General features: G+C 55.1%; 1 protein-coding gene across 3 annotated transcripts; it reads left to right on the top strand.

The window, feature by feature from the left end:
* Positions 1-4,415: 4,415 nt before the first annotated feature.
* Positions 4,416-11,647, top strand: DNAJB2 (DnaJ heat shock protein family (Hsp40) member B2). 3 transcript variants are annotated; one of them, XR_009541064.1, is made up of 10 exons: positions 4,416-4,555; positions 4,855-4,955; positions 5,600-5,709; positions 6,767-6,820; positions 7,019-7,141; positions 7,909-7,980; positions 8,206-8,308; positions 8,498-8,568; positions 9,414-10,524; positions 10,734-11,647. XR_009541064.1 is itself a non-coding variant. In XM_060152044.1 (10 exons), exons 2-10 carry the CDS (start codon positions 4,891-4,893, stop codon positions 10,742-10,744), a joined length of 837 nt encoding a protein of 278 aa, XP_060008027.1. In that variant the 5' UTR covers positions 4,416-4,555; positions 4,855-4,890; the 3' UTR covers positions 10,745-11,647. The 3 variants fall into 3 exon arrangements, 1 of the variants encoding a protein (XP_060008027.1); XR_009541063.1 differs by having other exon boundaries at positions 7,888-7,980; XM_060152044.1 differs by having other exon boundaries at positions 7,888-7,980; positions 9,414-9,620.
* The last annotated feature ends 548 nt before the right edge of the window (positions 11,648-12,195 follow it).

Raw genomic sequence — 12,195 nt, 5'->3', positions numbered from 1 at the left:
CCACAGGACTGGAAGCTCCATGGGAACAAGGCCTGTTCTACGCTCAGGACCCAGAATGCTGTCTGACACATAGATTCTCAAATTTGTTAAATAGACTTGTTGGATGAATGCCCATTTTATAGATGTGGTGACTGAGGCTTGGAGAAGTCATGTGACTTGCACAAGGTTACCCAGCTAGTAAGTGGAGGAGTTGGGATTGAAACCCAGGTCAGCCTGGGCCAAAGCTTATGCTGCTGCCCTCCCCTTCCTAGGGTGTCCTCCCCTCCTGCCCTCTGCAGACACAGGCACCTCTCCAGACGCCAACTCTTCAGGGCCTGCCAGCTCTGCAGTGCCCAGACAGTGACTCAGGTGCCTCGAAGGCAGGGAGGGGGTGATGCTTGACACTTCCGTGCCCAGGCACTGTGGTAGAGGGCATGTGGGGCGGAGGGGGGACCCAGCTTCCAGGGCTGAACAAGGGCAGAGGTGTCTCTGGGGCCACGTTTTGGGGTTGTCAGTGTCCTCTAAAAGCCCTCTGCCACTGACATCCAATAGGTGAGGTAAGGGTTTGGGAGAGGCCAGGAGGGAGGGCCCTGAGGAAGGTCTTTACCACCCAACACGGCTGGGTATCCACAGAGGTGGCCAGGCTCCCCTCTTGATGGCTGTACCAGCCAACCCACCCTGGGCAGCTGGATGGCCACCTCTTCTCTGACCCCGTGAGGCCTCCCAGCTACTAACTCTGCAGGCAAGCCCTGGCAGGCCTAGGTTGGACTGGGTGTGGATGTGGGGAGGTGGCAACCCAGATCTCCATGGGACAGCTGGGAGCGCCACCCAGCCTGGCTCCTGGGGACTCCCTCAGTGCAGGGGAATGCTGTCATCCCTGCGGCTTCTAAAGCCAGGGTACAATTACCTCTTGCAGGTAGACAAAAGAGACAGAGCCCCAACCCTGGATTCCACCCAGCACATTTACTCCCTCGCCTCTAATGTGTCAGGAGCATGCCTGCCTCCGAAGCTGCATTCCCTCCTTCCGGAACGCCACCTCCCCCTGCTGGCCTCAGTGTTGCCATTTTTTCCAGGTTAGATCACAGTCACCCAGAACCCATCCGGCACTGGAGACCTCTGCCTCATCTAGATTCTCCCTCTTACTGGCTGTCTCTATCACTCATTCAGTACTTGGCATGGACTGCCTTGTACCATAGCACTTAGCTTGTTGCTGATATCCTATTTCCCCAGCTAGATTTAAAAATATTATATTTGACCAGTTACTATGTGCACATGCTTCAGTACTTGTCAGGTACCAAAGAGATTTACAAACAGCAAAAATAAGTCCCCTTCCTTTGTTCCCCTCTTGGCAGCCGCCACTGTTCACTCTTGGTTAGTACTCCCTTCCAGACATCTACGTATATACTAATGTGTGCACACACGCATTTAAATACGCTTTGCTCTGCACCTTGTTTTTTTTACTTAACAATAAATCTAGAAGATGGTGCACATCAGTACATATAGATATACCTTGTTCTTTTTGGTGACAATATAGTATTCCACAGTACCTTGTACCATTGCTTATTTAACCAGTCTGCTATTAATGATATAGTATTTAGGTTGTTTTTAATCGTTTGCTATGAAAAGAATGCTACAACCCTTGTACATGCTTCTTTGCACATATGTACAACCACAGATTATTAGAATTGGCATTACTGGGTCAAAGGCCTTTAATTTTTTTTTTAATTTAATTTAACCTTTAATTTTTTTTTTTTTTTGTGGTACACGGGCCTATCACTGTTGTGGCCTCTCCCGTGGCGGAGCACAGGCTCCGGACGCGCAGGCTCAGCGGCCATGGCTCAAGGGCCTAGCCGCTCCACGGCATGTGGGATCTTCCCGGACCGGGGCACGAACCCGTGTCCCCTGCATCGGCAGGCGGACTCTCAACCACTGCACCACCAGGGAAGCCCCTATATACTTTGATTTTTGATATATACTTCATACTGCTCTCTTTAGAAGTTATATCCAAACACCCCTCCTACTACCAATGTATGAGCCCGCCTGTGTCCATACAACACATTACACTTTTTGACCTTCGTCAATCATCCAGGAAGTGAAAGTATTCCGCTGCAGCTTTCCTTTATGATTCTCTTGCTATGAATGATACTGAGCATCTTTTCATATTTAAAAGCCAGTACTTTCTCTTCTGTGAACTGTCTTGTCTGTGCCCTCCACCCATTTAAAGAACTGCATTGTTTGTCTTTTCTCATACATTTGTCGGAATTCCCTGTGAACAAAGGAAATTAACCCTTTGCTTGCTAGATGTGTTCCACATAATTTCCCTTGGCTGTCATTTGTCTGTGTCCCAACGAGGTTTTCATCTCCCTGAGTACAGGGACTGAAACTTAAAGCTCTCTGTATTCCTACTCTTAATATGAAACCACATACATGGTAGGGTGCTAGACAAATGTCTGTTGAGATAAGAAAGTAAAAAGAAAGAGATCTGGAAGATTTTGGAGTGACCTAACCTAATCTATCCCTTCCTCTTATACCAAGGTCAGTCAGGAAACAGCAGGAACTAACTCTGGCAAAATAAAAAAAGAAAAGGACCCCCCGACACACACGCATATACATACAACACACACACACACACACACACACACACACACACACACAATTAGAGAGACACTGGGTAGCATACAGAATCAATACAAGGGCTGCCAAACAAGTTTCCGCAAACAGGTAGGCATCAAGGGAAGTTGGGCAGCCAGCACCACAGTCAAGGTCAGGGCACATGACCTGCTTAAAAAGCCCCTGGCCCCTCCACCCACTGCTTAAAAAGCCCCTGGCCCCTCCACCCACTGCAGTGAGGCCTCCTCTCACCCTGGCATCGAGGCTGACATTTCCTCCTCCAGACACTAGAGGCCACTGCTGGCTCTGCTTGCCACCACTGCAGAAATGAATTCTCAACTGCCCCTGCTTCTCTGTGACTTGCTCCAGATTCCAAGTCCCAGTTGGAGCTTCCAACTGGCAAAACATCCGGCTTTTGCCTACACCTTGGAGCCAGTAAGTCTGGGAGAGCAAGTGTCGGGTTTTGTGGCAGGTAGTGGCCTGGCTCCCATCAAAGCCTACGCAATGGGCATTTGCCAGATGCAGGTAGGTAGGAGGCTCAGGCTGTGAGCAGCCAGGAAAACTGGACAAACGCACACCAGGCTCTTCTCTCACGTCTGGCTCAAGCCCTTCTCTTTGATGAAGCACTTCTGGGTCACCCAGCCTAAAATATTCTTCTGGATACACATAACCAGTATTGCTTGGGCCAGTCATGATGCCAGAGAACCTTTGTACCAAGACCTACTATGTACCATACCTCATTTGACTTTCAAACAGCCCTAGGCGTTACCTGTATTTAGGGAGGAAAAACTGAGTCCTTAGAGGTTTTCTTGTCACACAGTAGTACCAGGTTGCAAACCCAGGTCTGTTTCCAAAGCCTTGGGGTTTCCCAGTGGTCTATACTGATGGGCTGGTAGTTGGAGCTCTGTGAAGGTAGGGATTGGGCCGCAGTCTTCTTTTTACATCCTGGCAGCATCTACAACATAGAAGATGCTCAATTAATGCTTGTGGATTGGCCTGGATAGCAAGTGGGAGCCAGTTCTAGAAGGTTCTCTAACTTTCCCATGAGGCCTGAAGCCAGAAAACACTCTAAGGTGGAAGAGGTCTACTCAGGATCAGTTTGGAAAGAAAAACCTCGAATCTGGGGAACTTCCTCTCCTTTTTTTCCCCCCATTTCCCCATTAACCACCCATTAATCCCATTAATCTCCCAAATGTGTCAAAATTGTTAAGAACATGTTCCCATCTGTGCATTATTTAATCATCCAATGGATATTTTTGAACCGCACTACTGTCCTGAATACTCTAGTGAGAAAAAAGACATAATCTCTGCCCTGTGGAGTTTGCATCCTAGTGGGGGAGGTGACTGTCAATCAGATAATCAAACAAATAAATGCCCTGACCAGTGTGAGGAAGGTTGCCAAGAGATGCTATGAGAGGCAGGTGTGACCTACTCAGGGAAGGCGGACAGCCTCTTCTGAGGGCTGGGGCTTAGAGCAGGGATCTCAAGAAGGGGGAAGATTTAGGCCCAGAGAGGAGGAGTCTGTGAGCCCTTGAAGTGGTGATTTCCTCTGGATGAGTAATCCTCGGTCATCGAGCCTGTCTCTAGGAAAGCCACAGAGGGGCCAGGGGCTGGGTGGCTTGTTTGTTGGCAAGTGCGTCACTCCTGGATGGAGCCTGCCGCTGTCTCCCAGGTCCCATCTGGGGATGACGTTGTCCTGGTGCAAGCCCAAAATAGCTGGCTCCGCCTCCATCTCCCGGCAGCCCCTGCAGCAGCACACACCCCCCTCCACCCCCCAAGGTGACAGGCCGAGCCGGCCTCCTCTGGGTCTCTAGTAGTTTCCGTGCCGCTGACGCAAGCTTGCGCGCACAGCTGGGCCTGCCGCGTCCTACGCAGCAGCCGCGAGCCGGGCAGCCGGTGCCAGACGGTTCCCGGCGGGGGGCAGGGGCGGGGCGCTCCAAGAGGCCAGGGACTCCCGGCGGAGGAGGTGCGGGCGGGGGGCCCCGGTCAGGCTGGGGGGCCCTGGGCCGGACTGCTGGCGTTTGGGGGCCGCGATAGGGCGCCCCGGCCCTGGGCCCTGAGATAGCCCGTGGCACCGGCCTGCGAGGGCCGATAAGGCTGCCCGAGGGAGCCGAGTCACCGGCCGCGAGGAGAGCCAGCGGGCGCCGCGAGGAGAGCCAGCGGGCTCCGCGGCCCCCTGGGAGCGCCTCTCGCCGCCCCCGGGGTCTCCAGCCCCGGGGAGGGGCTCTCGGTTCTTTCCGCCTGACTGTACCTTCTCTACCGTAGCCCCAAGGAGGCCCGCCTGACGACTGACGAGTTGCCATGGCATCCTACTACGAGATCCTAGACGTGCCGCGAAGTGCGTCCGCTGATGACATCAAAAAGGCGTAAGTGCCTCCGCTGTGCACCAGAAAGCCACTCACCCCCTCCCCCCGCTCCACCACCCTGGGGCCCTTCAGAGGCTGGGCTGAGAGAGCCAGGTCCTTAGAGAGGATTGCGGGCCTCCCTCAGAGAGGGACCCCTGTAGGGAGGAAGGAGACCCCTGGATGAGTAGGAGAGAGTCTACAGCGTGAAGCTCCGCTGGAAGGTGCAGTGTGAGCTCTTTTCCAGTACAGCCCCGCCATCCCCTCCCTTTCCCTTTATTCCTACGCCAACCCCCCGCCTCTAGGTGTGGGCTGTCTCGGGATGCAGTGCAAAGATGCTCAAGCACTGTGCCCCTCCCCCCCCATGGCCACATGTACCCACGTCCTTGGCAACCCCAGCCCCAGCGAGCCCCAGGGAGGCGTTAGGCCTGGGGCTTTCTCATCCTTATGTCTAATACAAGTGTATAGTCCCAGCACTGGCTGCAGAGGGGCGAGATGGGGACTCCGTTAAAACACTGCTGCAGGGGCAGCCCTGGCAGCTGGCATGGACCGGGATCTGAGTGGTGGAAGGGCTATGGTGGGCTAACAGGAAGTGGGTCGTTCTGTTCCCTAGTGAGAAGTGCCTGCGTTTGTCTCCTGACCCTCCCCTCTGAACCCACTTCCTGCAGATATCGGAAGAAGGCTTTACAGTGGCACCCAGACAAGAACCCAGATAATAAAGAGTTTGCTGAGAAGAAGTTCAAGGAGGTGGCCGAGGCGTATGAAGTGCTGTCGGACAGTAAGGGCCAGGGTCAGGGGTCAGGGCAGGGCAGCACCTGTCACTGCCACTTCATGCCCCCTCACACTCTTTCCCAAAGCCATGCTGCCACCACCCCAGTCTCCTCCATGCCTTTTCCAACCTGGCATTCAAGTGCCCCCCTCCCACAGGGACTCTGGGATTTTTTTGTTCGTTTGTTTCAATTCAGAGGAGCACCTACTGTGTGTCAAGCACCCTTTTATTCTTCCCCTGATCCCCTGTCTCAGTGTCTGCTCCTCAGGGTCTGCTAGTTGCAGCATGGATCCTGACAAGGGGAAGGAAGCAGGGCAGGTAACCAAGGTGTGCCGAGCCTCCTCTGTGCCAGGCATTGGTAGTTGTAATCTCCATGAGTCCTCACAGCCATCCTGTGAGACAGGATTTATCACCCCCATTTTTCAGGCAAGGAAACTGAGGCTGAGAGAGGTGAAGTAACTTGCTCGAGGAATATGAGTCCAGGCCTTTCATTCATTAATTCAAAAAATATTCACTGAGTGCTTATGGTGCCCGGCCCTTGTTGGGTACTGAAGAACGATGGAGGACGAGCAGGCCCTACAAGTCCTGATGGGTTTATCACAGTCTGTTCAGGGAAGGCCAACATTAAGCAAGTGAATGCATAGACGAGATTATTCCAAAGGAACGTAGCAGGGTGATGTGATAGGGAATAGGGAATAATAGGCAGCAGTTTTAGGTAGTCAAGAAAGGTCTCTCTGTGACATTTAGGCTAGGCCCTGATTAATAATAACATAGCAATGATTAGCTAACATTTATGAAGCGCTATGTATCAGGCACTGTGCAAGGTGGATTATCTTATTTAATCCTTGCAACTCTGAGGTCGGTGCTGTTATTGTGTCCATTTTACAGATGAGAAGGGGCCCCTATGTGAAGGGCTGAGCTGCTGCTAAAACCTGTAGCGCATGTCCCCTCTGCAACCTGCTGCCCCCCAATTGTCAGTCTCTGGCCAGTCCTCTGAGGGGCCTAGCCTGGAAGGGGAGGCCGTCATCCCAGAGGGAGGGAGAAATGATCTGTTCTCTCTTTCCAGAGCATAAGCGTGAGATCTACGACCACTATGGCCGGGAAGGGCTGACTGGGGCAGGTAGGTGGAGCAGGGGCGCCCAGGGATGGAAGTGGGTCAGGGAGGAAGGGGGAGGGCAGATTCCTGCAGTGGAGGCTTGCTCTCACTCTGCTCTCGAGGCTCCTGGAGTCTCCCTGGAGTCTCTGTGCCTTAAGGGGGCCCCTGGCTCAGGGCAGGGTGCACGCCCTAAGCCCCGTCCTCATCCTGCCTCTCCTTCAGGTACTGGCCCGTGTCGGGCAGAAGCTGGCAGTGGCGGCCCTGGCTTCACCTTCACCTTCCGCAGCCCGGAGGAGGTCTTCCGGGAGTTCTTCGGGAGTGGTGACCCTTTTGCAGAGCTCTTTGGTGAGTGGACTCGGGCGGCCTCTGATAAGCTCGACTTCTCCCTCCAGGCCTGCTCTCCATCAGCTGGGAGGCCCTTAGGCAGGAGGCTGAGAGGGAAGCAGAATTCCACGGACAGAAGATTTTGTGTGGGTGGATCCAGTGAGCTCTGGGACAGAACCTTACACATTCCAGAACCCGCGTGACCCTATAGTGACACTTCAGAGACTCGCCTTATTAAATGATAACAATAATTCATTGTTAAACCTCCACAGTGACAGCCATGAAAGCAAGACTCAGAGCATCATGGGACAGTAATAATGCCATTACAAACAACAACAGATACCACTTTTTTGAATGGTTAAATGAACCCTGTGAGGTAGATAATTTTATCCACATTTACAGATGAGAAAACTGAGGCACATTCAGATAACTTGCTTACAGTCACACAGCAGATGGCGGAGCCGGGGCTTGTAGCTGTGTCTGCCTGACATCACATCAGGCTTATCTGCATAAAACTGAAGGAGCTATTCCCCACCCCCCTTCCTTTATTCTTCATAGTGGCCAGAATTGACCAGGGAACTTTTTCATATAATAATACTAAAAAGGAATTTAATTTATAAATCAGTCCAAGCAAAAAAGAAAAAAAATCAGAAATGTACCCAGTTGCTTAGCAGCTTATATTTCGAGACTTCAGAGCAGGGTTCACACATTCTAGGGGTGGGGGGATCTTTTCACCAGATGATGGTTCATCTGCTTACTTGTTGCAGATGACCTGGGCCCGTTCTCAGAGCTTCAGAACCGGAGTGCCCGACACTCGGGCCCTTTCTTCACCTTCTCTTCCTCCTTCCCTGGACACTCTGGTAAGTGCCGTCCCTTCCCATGCTTGCAAGCGTTTGGAGTCCTGGAGCCCCTCGCCTCAGCTTGTCACCTTCCCACGCCTTCTCTCTGTGTCTCTGGAACCCTGCCTCTGGGCAGCTCTGCGGGGAGACCCCACAGAGGTTCCTGGTCCATTGTGCGTGCAGCCTGCCTGGTACAGCCTCTGTCTAACATCCTCTTCTCCTCCTCCTCCTTTGTCCCAATGCCAGATTTCTCCTCCTCATCTTTCTCCTTCAGTCCTGGGGCTGGTGCTTTTCGCTCTGTCTCTACATCTACCACCTTTGTCCAAGGACGCCGCATCACGACGCGCAGGTGAGGGCTCCTTCTGGGACCATACGGGGTGTGGGGTGGGTGGGGGTGGAGCGGAGCCGCAGACGACTGGAGAGCAGCTCCCTGAGGGCAGAGCACAGACTGCCCTGTCCACTGCGACGTCCCGGAGCCTGGACAGGCGCCCGCAGGACTCGGGCACGCCCACCGAATGAACCGTGCTGTCTCCCCCAGGATCATGGAGAACGGGCAGGAGCGGGTGGAAGTAGAGGAGGACGGGCAGCTGAAGTCTGTCACAATCAATGGTGAGGAGCGGCTCTGCCACCCAATCCCGATCAGGAAGCCCCAGGCCCCAAAGCCCCTTCCCCTAACTGCTCCTCTCTGAACTCCCCTGGGGCAGGGAAGCCAGACTGGCAGGGTCGGAGATGGTGATCCCGGGGAAGGGGGCTGGGACAGAGAATTGTGGAGCCTCAGAGGGCCAGCTAATCGCCGTCATCATGTGTGGGGTGCCTGGAGTTTGCAGAGCACTTGACTATTTTTAAAGCACTTGCGCACATACCACATCCCTTGTATTCTTAAAACACCCGGGGGAAAGCAGGGCAGTTTGCATTCGCCCTACTTTTCGTTTGAGGAGACTGAGCCTCAGCACAGCTAAATGGCCCTAACTCCCAAGTAGCCCCAGGCCCAAGGCTTTGACCTACTTAGCAAAGGGTAAAGCCAGGAATGAAACTCAGGACACAGGGCTCCTGGAGCTGAACTCTTCTTCCCACGACGCTGCCACGCAGTACAGGATGGTCACCATGACTACCCTTTTATGCCCGCCGACTCTGGGAGCTCTGTGTGCTAAAGGCTCTTCATGGGCTCTCTTATTTAATCATTGGAACAATTTGACGATGCAGGCACTCACGTCATTCCCATCTTATAGATGAGGAAAGGGAGGCTTAGGGAGGTTGAGTAACTTGCCAGAGGAGACAGCTCATACCTGCTGGAGCCGAATGCCTGGCCATGCTCGTAACCACTACGCTAGGTGCCAAAATGCGCACACCAGTTCCAGAGGAGGGGCTGTAAGTGGTCAGAGTGGCTGCTGCGTGAGGCCGGATTCCTGCAGCCTGGATCAGAGCCTGGCTCATGGTGGCTGTTACTCCCACAGGTATCCCGGATGACCTGGCACTGGGCTTGGAGCTGAGCCGTCGCGAGCAGCAACAGTCTGTCACCTCCAGATCAGGGGCCACACAGGTCCGGCAGACCCCTGTGTCGCGACCCCCTGACAGCGACCTCTCTGAGGATGACGAGGACCTGCAGCTTGCCATGGCCTACAGCCTGTCAGAGATGGAGGCAGCTGGGAAGAAACCAGCAGGTGGGCGGGGGGCACAGCGTCGACGGCAGGGGCAGCCCAAGGCCCAGAACCACGACCCAGGCATGGGGGAGACCCATGAGGGTGCAAGGGGTGACACAGCCAAACCCAGCCCATCTCCGGAGGAGAAGGCCTCTCGCTGCCTCATCCTCTGATCACTAGGCCCAACCCACCCGATTCAGGGGGCCAGGGGTCCTGTTCACTGTCAGGAGAGCAGAGAGGGGCGTGGCCTGAGTTGCAGGAGCCCCTCTCCACCTCCATGCTCCCTCCCAGGTCCACCCCCCTCCACCCTCCAGCGTGGAGTCAGGATTTGCTGTGCTCAGCCCACGGCTGATAGGTCCCTGGCAAAGCCCAGGGTGGGGGGTGTCAGGGCAGTGGGAGGGCCTGAGGAGCCAGGATTCACTTATTCTTATTAGACAGGGAGTTTAAAGGGGCATTAGTGGCTTGGGTCAGGCCTTTCGTGCCCAGGTCTTCTGCCACCTGTGTTGCCGATGATGTTAAGGAAGGAGGACTTGGCCTGAGGTTCTCTGAGCCAGAGTCGGCAGACACGGCTCTCCTTATCCGGCTGCAGACAACCCCACCCTGGTTTCTGCGCAGTGTTGAGCTCTGACGTCTCTGTTGCTTCCCTCCTGGTGCTGCTTCTCCCTCGCACTCTTCTCTCTGCAATTCCCCGTGGGCCGCAACGCTTGCTTTCACTGCCGTCTGGCTGGGACTCCCTTCTTGCTTCCCCCAGAAGGCCTCTTTGTGGCGAGGAAGATTCTGTGGCCAGTAGGGCCATAAGGTCTTCCGGGGAGGCTAGCTGGGTGGGGCGGGAGCCTCTCGGCCGTCCAGATTCGGAACCGGAGCCTACTCCTCCTCCCTTCCTCTTGCTGCCTCAGCCTGCCCCAGGCCTTGGGACTAGCCAGAGGTGAGGCCGGCTAATCCTGGAGAGGGGGGTTAAGGCCAGGTTGCCCCAGGAGGGAGGCTTAGGAGGGGACCATATCCCATCCTCCTGCACCATGCATCAGGGCTCAGGGAGAGGCCACAGGGCTAGCCCAGGGCTGCATGCTCAGCTCCGTCCTCCACGGCTTGCTGCTGACCCTCTCTCCTGTCACCCCGCCCCTGCTCTCTCCCCAGATGTGTTCTGAGCTGGATGTCCGGGACCCAGAATGGCAGCACAGTTCCAACAGGACAGCGCCCAACCCTGTGCACTGGGAGGGGACCCTCCATTCCTCTCCCTCGCCCATGCTGAGCGTAGAGCCGGGCCTGGGTGGTGGGTGGGGGCTGGGTGGGAAGTAGTCTTAGCCTGTAAACGCTTCCCTGGGTGTTTGGTGCTGTCTCTTGGGGACTACAAGTCCCAGAATGCAACGCACAATGCCTCCTTTCTGTTAGATCATGCTTGGGAGAAGTGGTGCACAGTTACAGAGCTGTGCATCTTGGGACATGTAGTTCCAGCCCTGGTCGGCTTGTTAACTCACTGTGAGATGGGGCGATCGTGTCCTTTGATTTGTCCCTGGCAGGGGTGGCAAGAATGTGGATGATGGGGTAATGGTCTGAGCTTTGTTTCCCCTGACACCTCTTGCTAGCGCCAGGGTTGGAGTGTACCCATCAAGGCCCTGTGGCATCTCGGAGAGGCTCTTTTCCTGCGGGCAGTCCCGGGGTCTGAGAATGAGCCACGGCTGATCGGCTAAGCAGGGCGTGGTCTCAGGAGGCTGACAGGCGTGGGAGCTTGGAAGCTAGCCCTCTCAGTGGTGGTGGTGGTGGGGGGCGGGTGTGTGGCTGGAATTGGTGTGTGATGGGTGCTCTGGGCATGTTGCTGCTTGTATGGCTTCTTCGGCCTCTGACCCCGCTGCCCATTCTTTCTCTCCAACACCACAGAAGCTGCCTCTCCTCCTCCCTCCCTGGGGAGCCTGGTGGCTGGGGAGGGGAGTGGTGGAGCCGGGGTGTTGCCAGACCCTGGACCGTTGAGTCTCAGAGACCTATCAAAGCCAGCGGGGCTGAGCTCAGACCAAGAGGGAGCCACTGGAACTCAATAAAGCTGAGTTTCGAGAGTTTGGTGGTGTGCCGTGTTCCCTGTGCTTCCCTTCTCGGGGTGGGGAACCCTGGGGGACCAGTGGGTGACACACCTCCCTTTATTGCCCAGGCATCCAGAGGTTGCAAGCTTTCCCAGCTGACAGCAGAAGTCCCCTCTTTGACCAGGTGGCCCTCTCTAAGTATGCTGTAGAAGTCCATGAAATGCGCATTCTTCTGCCCTCACTTCTTGGGGCCCCACAGCTGGCTCTCCCCAGGTAGCTGCTGTTCCCCTTACGCAGGGTCCCACCACCCAATACTCTGCGGCACAGCTAGGACCAGACTGAGTAATGACTTGACTGAAAGCATGGGGCCAACAGAAAGCCGGGAACACGTGGTGAAAAACCTGTAAAAACCTCCCAAGACCCAGAGACTGAGGCCCCTCCACAGGTCTCCTTAGCTTAAGGCCAGTGGGCAGTGTCAGAGGCCTGCCTCCCTCCATGTGGAGTGGCACACGTCCACCCCACCCAGGGTCCAGGCCCCAAACTCATCAGGGCCCCAGGGAGGAGAAAGCCAGGTACCTCTCCCG

Source organism: Lagenorhynchus albirostris, chromosome 6 (assembly GCF_949774975.1).
Source record: "Lagenorhynchus albirostris chromosome 6, mLagAlb1.1, whole genome shotgun sequence".
In the NCBI taxonomy this organism is placed as follows: Eukaryota; Metazoa; Chordata; class Mammalia; order Artiodactyla; family Delphinidae; genus Lagenorhynchus; species Lagenorhynchus albirostris.
The sequence above is the reverse complement of the archived record's forward strand: the minus strand, read 5'-3'. Positions and strand labels throughout refer to the sequence as shown.